At 44.6% G+C, this 14,928-nt stretch overlaps 1 protein-coding gene across 1 annotated transcript in view; it reads left to right on the forward strand.

The window, feature by feature from the left end:
- FBXO47 (F-box protein 47) overlaps window positions 1–14,928 on the forward strand; it is a gene marked incomplete at both ends in the record, with an annotated part of 584,326 nt that overhangs the window by 306,499 nt on the left and 262,899 nt on the right. The window contains one exon of the mRNA XM_082272782.1: window positions 7,671–7,748. Within this exon, the coding sequence (XP_082128908.1) occupies window positions 7,671–7,748 (78 nt within the window). The remainder of the gene's footprint in view (window positions 1–7,670; window positions 7,749–14,928) is intronic.

Here is a 14,928-nt window from a genome sequence, read left to right on the forward strand (position 1 = left end):
AACTGATAAAGCGATCCTTCAGAGAGCAGCGGACTCCGAGATAGCCCCAATTACATGGTCAGATCACGCTCCTGTGAGCATTTTGATAATGCTATCTCCTATAACTTCTACCCGAAAACCCTGGCGGGCGAGGGCTGATATTCTCAAACTACCAGAAAACGCTGATTTTCTCTGAAACTCAGTAACAGAATTCTTTTGAGACAATGTGGGGTCGGTATCTGAGTCCGCGACTCTCTGGAGTGCCCATAAGGCTTTCAGTAGGGGGGTATTGATTCAATTGCAACATAGGACGAATAGGAAGCAGTCGCAACACGTAGACAGATTGACGCGGGAAATTTCTTCCATTGAATCCCAGAACCAACACAATCCCTCAGCGGACTTAAAAAACAAGCTTACGACACTTAGACAGGAACTCAGGTCACATCTCCTTGACACTTATGAGAGAAATCTCCAAAAATCTAAAGCCAAATACTACGCCACTAGCAACAAGGCAGGTAAATCGTTAGCCGCCAGAATTAAGGGCCAATGCACGAAAAATAAAATTAGGTCCATCATACATCCCCACACAGGCAAAGTGTTACAAGATCCTAGAGGCATTGCCAATGCCTTTAGTAGCTACTATGACTCCCTGTACAACCTTCAAGCTTCTCAAACTGCATCCCCTACCCCCGAACTCATTCATCAATTTCTAGATAGCATTGCTCTCCCCTCCCTTACCCCTGCACAAAAGGCACAGCTTAATGCCCCCTTCACGATGGAAGATATATGCGAGGCCATCACGTCGCTACCGACTGTAAAATCCCCAGGTCCGGACGGTATTGTTAATGAATACTATAAGCTATTGAAAGAGACCCTAGCTCCCCACCTATGCGTGGTTCTTAATGATGCAGCCTCTTCCTCCAAGTTCTCGACAGAAATGCTTTCGGCAACCATCATAACTCTCCCTAAACCGGGCAAAGAACCCAATTCTCCACAAAACTTCCACCCAATATCACTGCTTAACACCGACATTAAAATATATGCAAAAACTGTTGCAAACAGACTGATGCCAATTTTACCACAGCTTATACACAGTGACCAAACGGGTTTCACTAATGGGAGGCAGTCAGCAGACGCAACCAGGTGGCTTATTAATGTCATACACACCGCAAATGCCACCAGAACGCCTTCTCTGCTTCTTTCGTTAGATGCAGAGAAGGCGTTCGATAGGGTCCATTGGGGCTACCTCAGAGAGGTGCTTCGGCGCTTCGGCATAGATGGTAGAATGCACTCGGCCATACTAGCGTTGTATTCACATCCCTCTGCCCAGGTTCTAATTGACAACTCGTTATCCGAACCGTTTGACATCACGAATGGGACGAGGCAGGGGTGTCCACTCTCTCCCCTTGTCTTTAACCTGGCTATAGAACCCTTAGCCCAGAAAATACGGACTGACCCAAGCATAACAGGCATCACTGTAGGCTCCCAGGAACATTGCATCAGCTTATTTGCTGATGACGTTATCCTGATAATCTCCAACCCACCACCTCCCTTCCACGGATTAAACATATCCTCACTGAATTCGGAGATGTATCCCTGTATTAAGTGAATGAAGCCAAATCCCTCATCTTGGACCCTAGGGATAGATGGTATAACTAGAGATATCCTGACACGTTCGCTCCCATATAAATGGACTGATGCTGGCATCACTTACCTAGGAATAATTCTTACTAAATCTACAAAACACCTATTCTAAGCCAACTTTACCCCCTTTAAATCCCAAATGTCCAAAGAACTCTAGTCTTTATCCAAATTTGAACTCAAGTGGTCAGGTAGGCTAGCAGCCTTTAAGATGTGCACCTTCCAAAACTACTCTATCTATATAGGTCTCTGCCCATACCCATTCCCAAATCCTTTATACAATCACTGCAGTCTATGCTATCCCGCTATCTATGGCAAAGTAAAAGAGCCAGATGTGCTAGAATTACCTTAATGAAAACTAAAGATGTAGGGGGGGGGCCTCATTACCAAACCTAGAGGAGTATTACTTAGCTACTATACTGTCTCAACTGTGCACATGGTTCCAGCAGTCCCCGGATAACCTTTGGGGACTGATGGAACGAGACTTGATCCCTCGCCGCGACCTCACCACATGGCTCTGCAGTAAAAAGAAAGGAGACAAACTCCCAGCTCACTTATTCCCGACCATTAGGGCATCAGTCTCGGCATGGCTACACTTGACACACACCAGATGGAAAAGTACACCACTTACCACAATCACTCTTCCGCTAATAAGTATCCTCGCACTTGTTCCTGACATAAACCTGCCTCCGTGGATGCACGGAGCCCCGGTATCACTAGATACCCTCTACTCTAACGGCTCCCTCAAACCCTTTTCGCAATTGTCCTCTGAATTACGCATACCCACAGCGGAGTGGTTTCGCTACAAACAGATTACATCCTGTCTACATCAAAACCCACAGCTTAGAGCTAGAATTCCTACCAAAATTTGGGGATATCTCACGTCTCCATTGCCAACAGCTAAAGGTATATCTACTATCTATCCCATACTTGGGGAAAAAAGCACTTTCACCAAGACCCCCCCCCCTTGTAAAATGGGAACAAGACCTGGGGGCTACATTCACCCCACACCAATGGAGAATAGCTCTAACCTCGGGGTATAAAGCCACGCTCAGCGCATCTCTTAGGGAACTACACCTAAAAATATCTCTACGGTGGTACCTTACACCATCCGTCATAGCGAACTTTGCTCCGAACTCTCCTTCCGCATGCTGGAGGGGGTGTGGCCATGTGGGTACTATCAAACACATTCTGTGGGACTGCCCCCCCATATTCACATTATGGACGGAAATGTTCCAGATGCTCTCCACAATCATAGAAGTCTCACTCCCTCCGTCACCTGAGATGGCCCTGTTGAACTTATCAATAGAACAAATTCCGTTGAAATCCCGCAAAGTAGTGTTAAATGTACTCCTAGCAACCAGAATCAGCATTACCAGAAAATGGAAGTGCGATCAGCCTCCATCTCTTTTGGAGGTTTTCAATACTACCCAAACCCACCATGCATTTGAATTACTTATGACATCCATATGTGAGCTCTTTCAAATGGAAAAAACAAATGGCTTCAATAGTCTCATTGGTATAGATGAAATTTCTGCACCTAACTACATCTGTATTCTCTTGACTGAACGCTAGATGGCGATAGTGTGCCTTCCGGGGACAGTAGTTAGTTTGTGAAAGTTCTTCTCTGCAGTACTAACTTTTGCCAATAGAGGGCATGGCTTGCATACATGATACAGCTTTGATTTACTGCTCCAAGGCTTGAACCTGCTGTACACACTTCTCTTTACCCTGTTGATATATGGATATATTGATGTGATATACTGTTGAATTTCACCTGCTTGTTTATTTACCCCTGTTGTATGAGAAAATTACAATAAAAATTATTTGAAACAAAAAAAGAAAGGCGAAGATGAACACAGTGTCCCCCGCCATTTTGCTACTCATCATGGCAAGAACATTAGGGATTTATCTGTATCAGCAATTGAGCAGATTGACGGACAACACAAAATTCTTGCTGGTGTGCAAGAAAGAGACCTTCTGGATATATAAGCTCAATATCCTCTCCCCCCATGGCTTAAAGGGGAAGGATGTCCACACAGTAATGTAACGTTTGACCCCTGCAATCTGATACATGATTTTTTTTACACCTTGTCTGCTTCTCTGCATTTTTGTAATTTTTTCATTTTTTATTGCTTATTTATAAAAGTTTTTATTCCATGTGGCAAGTTTAGCTCTACATGCATGTGTGGTTGCTTGTGTCCATTATGACACATTCTTAATTGTATTATGTATACATAATGTATCCTTTTTCATTATCATCTAAAGGTTTTTAGAATTGCATTTTACGGTATCTCACAAAAGTGAGTACACCCCTCACATTCTTGTAAATATTTTATTATATCTTTTCATGTGACAATACTGAAGAAATTACACTTTGCTAAAATGAAAAGTAGTGAGTGTACAGTTTGTATAACAGTGTAAATTTGCTGTCCCCTCAAAATAACTCAACACACAGCCATTAATGTCTTAAACACTGGCAACAAATGTGAGTACACCCCTAAGTGAAAATATCCAAATTGAGCTCTGGTGAACTCCATGCCCAAGAGGGTTAAGGCAGTGCTAGAAAATAATGGTGGCGACACAAAATATTGACACTTTGGGCCCAATTTGGACATTTTCACTTAGGGATGTACTCATTTTTGTTTCCAGTGGTATAGACATTAATGGTTATGAGTTACAGTATTTTGAGGGGACAGCAAATTTGCACTGTTATACAAGCTGTACACTCGCTACTCTACTAGCAAAGTGTCATTTCTTCAGTGTTGTCACATGAAAAGATATAATAAAATATTTACAAAATTGTGAGGGGTGTACTCACTTTTGTAAGATACTGTATGTTAACCCAACCTTTCAATTATGTTTTATGCATTAATAACCTTAACTAAGAATATTTGTTTATATCTGAAGATTATTTTAAATATTTCATATATTGCCCAGAGGGTGTTTTAACATGAGTGACATGAGCTCCTGCCCGCCCCTCTTCCGCCCCTTCCCTTCCCTTATTTAAACTTCTTCACTATCTTTGCCAGTAGCACCTTATGACCTGAAGAAGGGTCCACGCCCTAAAACATGTAGTCTGGCTGCTTGCTTTTGTTCATGTTTCATGTTCCCTCGGCTACAGTGCACCTCTAACCATTCATCCATCACAGCACTGTGCACAGCTCGCGTCACACTATCCTTCACTTCAAATAGCTTGTAAAGTAATTTCTAGGCGACAGGTGCAGCTTTCCCTGTGAAGAGGCCATAACTCTCAGGCGTCCCGTCCACTTCCACCCACCCTGGTGTCCTTGGCTGGCTCCCTCGCTGGTTGCAGTATCTCCATCCCGGTTCCTTGGAATCATCCAGCTGGATCACGACCCCATTTAGAGTCCCATAGTGTGCATCACCTATACCAGCCCAATTAGTCCCTCTGTTTGAAAGATAGAATTCCTTTCACACTTGAAAAAGGTAACTAAAAATGCACCTTACCTGGGTGAGTGCCAAACCGTAGGGACTTCTCAAAACACACAACAGTTTCTGCTAAATCTTCACATATGGTAAAGTGTTAGTAATTAGGGACAAACTTCCCGCTCTTAAGTGTGTCCAACTTACCACGAACGCAAACACTTACCAAATCCAATTTACACATTCATGTGCCTAGGTGGATATATCAGCTGTTAAGGCAATATACCTTGAGCTTCTTGAGACTAAAGCCTTGTAAAGCAGCAACCCCAATGGTAGCTACTTCCAGGAACCCACACATTCAGAAGGTTAGTTTGACATTATTCCAGACATAGACAGATAAACATAAAACAAATATATAACAAAAAACTACAGAGATTCATGAATGATGTATAGACTTGAGGTTCCATACCTGCCCAACCACAGAAGTTTCCAAACATAATAAGGATAAAATACTCATTGGGGCGCCTCTTATTTGCAGAGCTCAATTTCTGGGGAAGTCTGGAAAATCAAGGCTCAAACCACCCGAGTCACAGCACCATTTTGTTTAGGATAGCCAGCGAAATGACCAGCAGCAACCAACGTCTGTGGTAGTTTCAAATCAGATAAGTTTTTTTAACACACTGTACACACGTGTGGGGATCTGCTTACAGTTCAAAGGACCACCAAGAACCGGTTGTGATTGTACAGCTTTATAATTATTACACATCGTAATAAGGATCAAGCATTAACATCATTCAAAGTTAAAAGTTGCAATGTCAGTTCTGTTCTTCTGGAGATAAGTCCCGAGGGCATGGGGTTCTGAGAAAAGGTTCAACAAAAAGTCTTGTAAGTTGTCATGTAATGGTAAGTTGTAATGACTAAGTAAAATTCTATGCTAGCAGAAATATGTATTTTGAGACATAATAAGATCAAACTTAAGATGACTGCTATTCATACAAAATGGGTGACAGTTAGGTGATTAAAATGACCATTTCAAGTCTAATCCCTACACACTATCTGAGCGCACTTTCAGTGTCACATACAACACCATCTCCTCTGCTCCTCTTCCTCTTTCTGTTGGGGTACCCAAGGCTTCATCCTTGGGCCCCTTCTATTCTCTCTTTTTATACCTCTTCCCTGGGCTTATTGATAACCTCCCATGGCTTCCAATACCACCTCTATGCTGACAACACCCAGATCTATCTCTCAACTCCTCAACTCACCCCCTCAATCTCCTAACATATCACAAATTTATAATATCAGTATGGATGTCACTCCACTTCCTCAAACGCAGTCTTTCTAAAACAAAACTTGTTATAGATTCTCCTCCCCCTCATGACTTTACCATTGAGATCAATGGCACAACCATTGGTCGCTCCACACATGCCAGGGTGCTGGGTATAATCCCAGACTCTGACCTCTTCTTAAGCCCCCACATGCAATCACTGACTAAATCATGCTGCCTTAACATCTGCAACATTTCCAGAATTCCCCCCTTGCTGACTAATGACACCACAAAACAACTTATTCACACCTTGGTTATTTCTCGCCTTGACTACTGCAACTTTCTTCTCACTGGCCTTTACACAGGCAATCCCCCCCCCCCCTTCAGTCTAATATAAATGCTGCTGCTAGACTAATACACCTTACTAACTAATCTGTGACTGCTGCCCCTCTCTGCCAATGTCTTCACTGGCTTTCCTTACCCCATCTTATAAAATGAAAAATACTAAACACAAAATACAAGGCCATCCACAACATCGCCCCCAGCTACATCACCAACCTCGTCTGCTGATACAGCCCAAATCGTCCTCCCCACTCCTCCCAAGACCTTCTGCTCTTTAGTTCCCTTGTTGCCTCCTCCCACACTCGCCTCCAGGACTTCTCCAGAGCCTCTCCTATCCTCTGGAACTCCCTGCCCCAGTATGTCTGGTCAGCTCCTACCCTGTCCGCCTTTAGACGATTCTTGAATACTCATTTATTCAGGGAAGCCTACCATACCTCCACTTAAGAACTGTAATCGAGTCACCTCCATCAGATCATCCCCTGCAGCTATTACCTTTTGTACCACCTACCCCTCCCTTTAAATTGTAAGCTCCAATTCCTTCTGTATTGAACTGTATTGTAATTGTACTGTTCCTTTTTATATTGTAAAGCACTGAGTAAACTGTTGGCGCTATATAAGGCCTGTATAATAATAATAATGTTAACAAAAATTTGAAAAAATGGCTCCGGGACCCTGGCTTCAGCTAGTGGATTTAAAAACTGATGTAAACTGAATCCATTTTTTCTTTGAAAACACTTGAATGAACTAAATAAGTAGGCGGACCGTCCGTGTGAAAAGCGCCTTACAGGTTTTGTTCCCATTGATTCAGGAACCCAACTCCTTTGAAATTCGCTGAACCCTGCTTGAATCAAACCCAAGGCAATTTGGCTTATCCCTAGTAGACAGCTGTGTGTGGCCTTAGTGACTGATAAATGAGGATATTGATATTATATTGGATGCTTATTGTTTATATTTTCTTGTAATATACTGCGAATAAATACTTTGAAAGCTCAAATGCATTCTTTCCCAACCTTGATGAAATGTTCCTTTACCAAAATGTTTGTGTTGCTTTTTACAGGTCTCTTGCTTTGAATTATGTGGTTGCCCATCCCCCACCAAGTGCCTAGGCCTCCTTTGTTATGGAGCTTTATTAAAGGTTTGCTTCTAGCTCTACCTGTTGCTTTTTATCCATAATTAGTTTGTGATATGTGTGCTGTTTCTTCTAAAGTGTTTTTTTGTTCTGCTTCAAAATGCGTTTAAAGAAATATTCAGTTTGTATCCAATTTCAGATTTTAAAGGGCTCCACATGTGGCACATGATATTTTGTATTGAACACAATTGTCAAACTGTGCATTTGTACTTGATTTGACAGTATTATGTTTGTAAATGTATTCTGAATTCTACACAGTTCAGACATTCATGTGGAAAACCAGGAAATGGTCAGAGAGTGGCCAGAAAATGTATAAAGTTGAATGGTGGCTGCTCCCCCAAACAGGTCCTGAGTACTTTATACACATTTAAAAACAAACAAGAGAGGGCACCTACATAAAAATGTAAACCATTAACACAAGTGGCAAAATGAATAAATAAAAATATTGCACTCACTGAATGTAAGTAGGTGGTAAGTGTGTCATCCTAAAGAACATGGACTTTGGATGAGCTGCAGAGATCAGCAGGCAAGCAGCTGGTGGTTGGCAGAGTCATGTTAGAAAGCAGCGGGATGTCTGTCAGTGGCTGCTGCTGCTGGGAGCTGGAATACAAGCCTGTCTGCCTCTGTGATTGTTTCTTCCGGGCCTGCTCTGTATGCTTAGCATGGATCGGTTAGGCTCAGCTCTCCTCAGGGATGATGTCACTATGTGCAGGGGGCATGGTTACATATTTCAGGGTCTCACTCCTTTGTCAAACTGATAGAAAGAGGGGAAGCTCTGAGTGTAATGTGATGTCCTCCTTAAAGGGGGAGCGGAGCCTAGCCAAACCATCTGTAATTAACCATGAATCAGACTGAGACAGAAAATGCAGTAAAATCACACCTTTATTGTAATGGTAAAAAATGGTACAGAACAGTAAACGTAGTCAAAACATATAACAGGGATCGGAGGCCAATACGGGAAGTCAAATGAGCCAGTGACCAGGAAACCAGAAATCAGCATAGTTGGAGGCAGGGGAACAGGATCAGGAACCACAAGGGATGTCAGCTGGGCAAAGTCTTTCACGGGAACACATCAGAGAAACTCCAGATATGTTGACAAGGTGAAGGCAAGAAAGGAATGAACAAGGCAGCTTAAATAGCCAGAAGGGGCTGGCTGTAGGCGGGACTGACAAGCAGATAATGATAACCAGGTGAGCCACTGAGGAAAGTGCTGACAATTAACCAACAGCTGAGCAGCCTGAGCACATCTACGCCAACTTAACAATGGGTTTATGAGAACAGCAGCACTTCTATCATCATAACCCCTTTTCTCAATACATCACCTTCTTCAAAAGATAAATAGATGACATTGTCATCATCTGCAATGGTCCTGCCTCCTCAATCACTGATTTTGTTGATTATTGCAACACCAATTATTATGTTCTGTCCTTTACCTATGTTAAAGACGAGGGATCTTTGATCTTTCTTGATCTGGAATTGGGTTATGCTCAGTCCACAATCATATCTAAAAATCACTTTAAAAGTACCGCAGGAAATTCATTTGTACACTTCAACAGCTGCCACCACCCTAGGTGGAAAATGAACATCACCAAAAGACAGATTCAGCGGCTACATAGAGTTTGTACTTTGGAGACTATATACAACAAAGTGAGGTTCTAAAACAAACATTTCTTCAAAAAGGATAGAGGTGATTGTAGCCTTATTAGTACTTTCCGTGATATGTTTTTTATTTGTACTAACTAGCTTTCAGGGTATGTACTCTTCTTCAGGGTCCCAGCAGTACTGATTCACAAAAGTTTTAGCAGAATGTAAAAAAAAAAAAAGGGAAAGAAAAAAAACAAAAAAAAGGACAGAGGGAGAGCTATAGAAGGGGAGGGGGGATAATGTAAGATAATGAGTAAGAACCCAAATCTAAATTTAGGTTGTTAATAGAAGTATCATTCTTAGTTCAAACGTTTTCCTTTCCTTGATAGTTCTGAAATGCCCTTTAACCACTTGCTGACTATGCACTGTATATTTACGTCGGCAAAGTGGCAGTCCCAGGCAGAATCACGTTAATAAACGTCATCTGCCCGGGAGGAGCTAGGAGGCGAGCGTGCGCCGGCGGCGGCGCTTTACCGCACCCGATTCTCAGTGGGGAAGCTGGCGCAATTGTCAGGTGGCTCCAAATGACGCCTAACACTGGCGATCTCCCCCCGCTGACAGAGAAGGACGGACGGCTGATGTAAACACAGCCGTCCATCCTTCTCCCTCGGATGATCACAGAGGCTATGTGATCCTGCTATATAGGATCGCATGTCTCTGTGATCATCTCACAAGCCCAATCCCCCCACAGTTAGAATCACTCCCCTACGCTTACATTTAACCCCTTGATCACCTATAATGTTAACCCCTTCCCTGCCAGTGTAATTATTACAGTAACAGTGCATATTTTTAGCACTGATTACTGTAGTAATGTCACTGGTCCCCCCAAAAGTGTCAAAAATGTCAGTTAGGGGTCCGATCTGTCCGCTGCAATGTCGCAGTCCCGCTAAAAATTGCAGATCGCAACCATTACTATTAAAAAAAAAAAAATTATAAAAATGACAAATCTTTCCCGTAGTTAGTAAACGCAATAACTTTTGCGCAAACCAATCAAAACACGCTTATTGCGATTTTTTTTTTACCAAAAATATGTAGCAGAAAACAAATTGACCTAAAGTGTTAAAAACATTTTTTTGGGAATGTAAAAATGTGAATGTTATATAGCAGAATGTGAAAAATATTGTTTTTTTTTTTTTTTTGCAAAATTGTCGCTCTTTTTTTGTTTATAGCGCAAAAAAAAGAAAATACACAGGTTATCAAATACCACCGAAAGCTCTATTTGTGGGAAAAAAAGGACGTCAATTTTATTTGAGTACAGCGTTGCACGACTGCGCAACTGTCCGTTAAAGTAACGCAGTGCCGAATTGCAAAATAGGGCCTGGTCATTAAGGGGGAAAATCCTCCGGTCTGAAAGTGGTTAAGAACTAAAACATTGAGGTCTTCTAACATGTGGTCTGGTTGTGAGAAATGATGTCCTACAGGTGTGCAGAAACTATATTTTTATGTTCCTTGATGGTATGTCTGTGCAAATGTATCCTTGTTCGCAACATCTGTCCTGTTTGCCAATGTAAGATCCTTTGCTACATCTTTTTGGATGAGGTACACAACATTACTAGAGGTGCAGTTGTATGACCCTGTGATATTGAAGGTCTCTTTTGTGTGTGTGACACTTTTAGATGGATTGATCTAGTTGCACAGTTTGTAGCGTTTTTTATTGCAGGGTTTGCTTCCATTCTTTGTGACTTCATAATCAGAATGAAGTTTCCTGCTGATTAGTTTGTCTGAGATTGGGTGGTTGTCTGAAAGCCAGTATTGGGGGTTGTTGAAATATTTCCTTCAGAGTTTCATTCTTAAACACGACGACTTCACTTTCTACAATGGGATCTATCTTCAATGTAAGGGTACTGCTACTGAAAGTAAAATGGTACCCCAATATGCAAACTTATTTATGGCAGAAATAGAGGAAAAAGTCCTGAACAGCATACAACAAAAGCCATACACATATTATTGCTATATCGATTATATTTTCATCATATGGACAGAAGGTGAAACAAATCTAAAACAGTTTTACTCATTGATCAACACTTTCCACTCATTTATCAAACTAAAAATAGATAATTCTAACACACATGTCAACTTTCTAGACACTACAGTATACATCAGGAATGACAAGCTTCATACTTCAATATACAGGGAACCAACTGAACGATGCAACCCTCTTCATAGTTCCAGTTTTCACCCTCAATACACTAAATGGACCAACATACACAGCCAGGCCATCAGATACCACTGAATATGTTCAGACCCAAAAGACATAGATAAACATCTCAGAACACAAGCAGACTCATTCTATAAGAACGGGTACAAAGACAAAACCATCAACACCAGTGGGCTTTGATTTCAGTCAGCTGCCTTCACCACAGTCAGGGTGCAGTGCTGGAGCTAGAGGTGCACTACTTTGGCCTGCAGGTGGTGCTGTGCTGCGGACTGGTGCAGTGCGGGAGCAGAGGCTGAGCAGCGCGGGAGCAGAGGCGGACGTGTGAGAGGAGAGCGTGTGTGAGCGAGTGAGTGTGAGTGTGATCACCCCCCCTCCTAAGAAGAGCGGCGGCGGCGAGCGGTGCGAGAACCCCCCCTCCTAAGAAGAGCGGCGGCAGCGAGCGGTGCAAACCCCCCCCCTCCTGAGCGGCGGCGAGCGGTGCGAGAACCCCCCCCCCTCTCCTGAGAAGAGCGGTGCGAGAACCCCCCCTCCCCCAGAGGTGAGAGCGTGGTGTGCGGGCAGCGAGAGGTGAGGTAACCCCCCCCCCTGCAAGGGCGGGCAGACAGAGAGAGGGCAGGGGGCCAGAGGAGACGCAAAATACCTGACCTGGACATTGGAAGGGAGAGGAGCAGAGGAGACTGATCGGCAGGTGACAGAGGAGGGAGGAGGGAGGCAGGAGCCTAAGCAAGTGTCAGGCTTAAAGGGACACACACAGGACTGGTGACTGAGGTTGAACACTGAGGCTCAGTGAGTACCTGGTGAGTATCCTTGCGACTGGGAGTGTCCTTGCGACTGGGAGTGTCCTTGCGACTGGTGAGTATCTTACCACTGGTGAGCATCCTTGCGACTGGTGAGTATCTAGCGACTGGTGAGCATCTTACCACTGGTGAGTATCTAGCGACTGGTGAGTGTCCTTGCGACTGGTGAGTGTCCTTGCGACTGTTGAGTGCCCTTGCGACTGGTGAGTGTCCTTGCGACTGGTGAGCATCTTGTGACTGGTGAGTGTCCTTGCGACTGGTGAGTGTCCTTGCGACTGGTGAGCATCTTGCGACTGGTTAGTGTCCTTGCGACTGGTGAGTGTCTTTGCGACTGGTGAGTGTCTTTGCGAATGGTGAGCTTCCTTGCGACTGGTGAGCGTCCTTGCGACTGGTGAGCGTCCATGCGTCTGGTGAGCGTCCTTACGTCTGGTGAGCGTCCTTGCGACTGGTGAGCGTCCTTGCGACTGGTGAGCGTCCGTGCGACTGGTGAGCGTCCGTGCGACTGTGAGTGTCCTTGCGACTGTGAGTGTGGTGCGACTGACTGGGCTGTGCAACTGAGTGTTGGGCAACTGAGAGTGTTGTGCGACTGACCGGCTGTGCGATTGTGAGTGTGGTGCAACTAAATCAGGCTGTGAGACTGTGAGTGTGTGCGACAGGAGTGTTGTGCGACTGACCGGGTGGTGCGACTGGGAGTGTCGTGAGACTGACCGGGCTGTGAGATTGTGAGTGTTGTGCAACTGAGAGTCAAGTGAGTGTAGCGGAACACCAGAGGGTGAGAAGGTAGCGTTAGGAAGCTAGGAAATAGCCACATAGGATAGACTTAAATTACTGAATCCCCATTAGATTAGATTAGTAGGTACAATGCCGGCGGGTGTGGAGATGCGACACGGTGTACATCTTGTAATATGTATGCGTTCCTCGGACATGTGATCGAGGGCGAATACAAATGCGCAAAATGTGAGCACGTTGCTTCCCTGGAAGCTCAGGTCCTGAATCTAGGGAAGGAGCTGGCAACACTGAGACGAATGTCCATACCGGAGGAGAGCCAGGATTGTACCAGTCAGGTGCAGGCAGGGGTCTGCACAGAGGTGGGCGGAGTATCGGAGGTGCAGGCATCAGAGCAGTTTAGAGGGGTGACAGTTAGGAGGGGTAGAAGGGAACAAGTCAAGGAGGCTGATCCTGGGCTGGAGCACCCCAATAGATACGCCCCATTGTGTGATGATGGGGAAACCAGTCAGGGACCAGCATTGCTGGAGCAGAGCGATGCCCCTAGCTGCCAGGGGAAGAACTCCTCCAGTGAGGCTGGGAGAAAGGGAAAGGAAAGACAGGTGCTGGTGGTAGGGGACTCAATTATTAGAAGGGCAGATAGTGTAATCTGTGACAAAGACCATGTGCGCCGAACAGTCTGTTGTTTGCCGGGCGCTCGGGTTCGGCACATTGCGGATCGGATGGACAGATTATTGGGTGGGGCTGGGGAAGACCCAGCTGTCATGGTACACGTGGGTACCAATGACATAGGTAGAGGAAGACGGAGAGTCCTAAATGATTTCAGGGACTTAGGCGCTAAGTTGAGGACTAGGACCTCCAAGGTAGTATTTTCCGAAATACTACCTGTACCTCGAGCCACACCAGAGAGGCAGCGGGAGATTAGGGAAGTTAACGAGTGGCTGAGGAGCTGGTGTAGTAAGGAGGGTTTCGGGTTCCTGGAGAACTGGGCCGTCTTCTCAGTCGGTCACCGGCTCTTTGGTAGGGACGGATTGCACCTAAATGGGGTGGGTGCAGCCGTACTGGGTGCGAGGATGGCCAAAAAGTTAGAGGGGCTTTTAAACTAGGGAATGGGGGGGAGGGTACAGATGTAGAATTAGCCAGTGGAAAGAAAGTTTCAGAGGGCAGAAATGGGGGCATTAGCGGTAGGGTGTTTGGAGCTCCTATACCCAGGGTGGGTACGGGGAAAAATCAAGAGAGCAGCCTAAAAACATCAAAATTACGAGGCTTATATACCAATGCCAGAAGCCTGGCCAACAAGATGGGAGAGCTGGAGCTGCTGATGTTTGAGGAGGACTTAGATTTTGTGGGGATAACTGAGACTTGGTTTGACAGCTCCCATGACTGGATGGCGACCATTCAGGGGTATTCCCTTTATCGCAGAGATAGAGAAGGTAAAAAAGGGGGAGGGGTATGTCTGTATATTAAGAACAGCATACAGGTAAATATGAGGGATGATATTAATAATGGAGCTATGGATGAGGCAGAATCCCTATGGGTAGAGCTTCAAAGGGATGGCACAGCGGGGAAGTTAATATTGGGCGTATGCTATAGACCCCCCAACCAGAGGGAGGAGGGTGAGGCGGCCCTCCTTTTACAGATAGGATTGGCAGCAAGGATGGGAAATGTCATTATAATGGGGGACTTTAATTATCCAGATATAGACTGGGCAGAAGGAACCGCGCACTCAGCCAAGGCTAGGCAGTTCCTAAATGTTTTGCAGGACAATTTTATGGGTCAGATGGTGAATGCACCGACAAGAAACAATGCGGTACTTGACCTACTGATTACCAACGATACAGACCTGATCATGGATATAGAA

Source organism: Pelophylax lessonae (assembly GCF_965119305.1).
Source record: "Pelophylax lessonae genome assembly, chromosome: 11".
In the NCBI taxonomy this organism is placed as follows: Eukaryota; Metazoa; Chordata; class Amphibia; order Anura; family Ranidae; genus Pelophylax; species Pelophylax lessonae.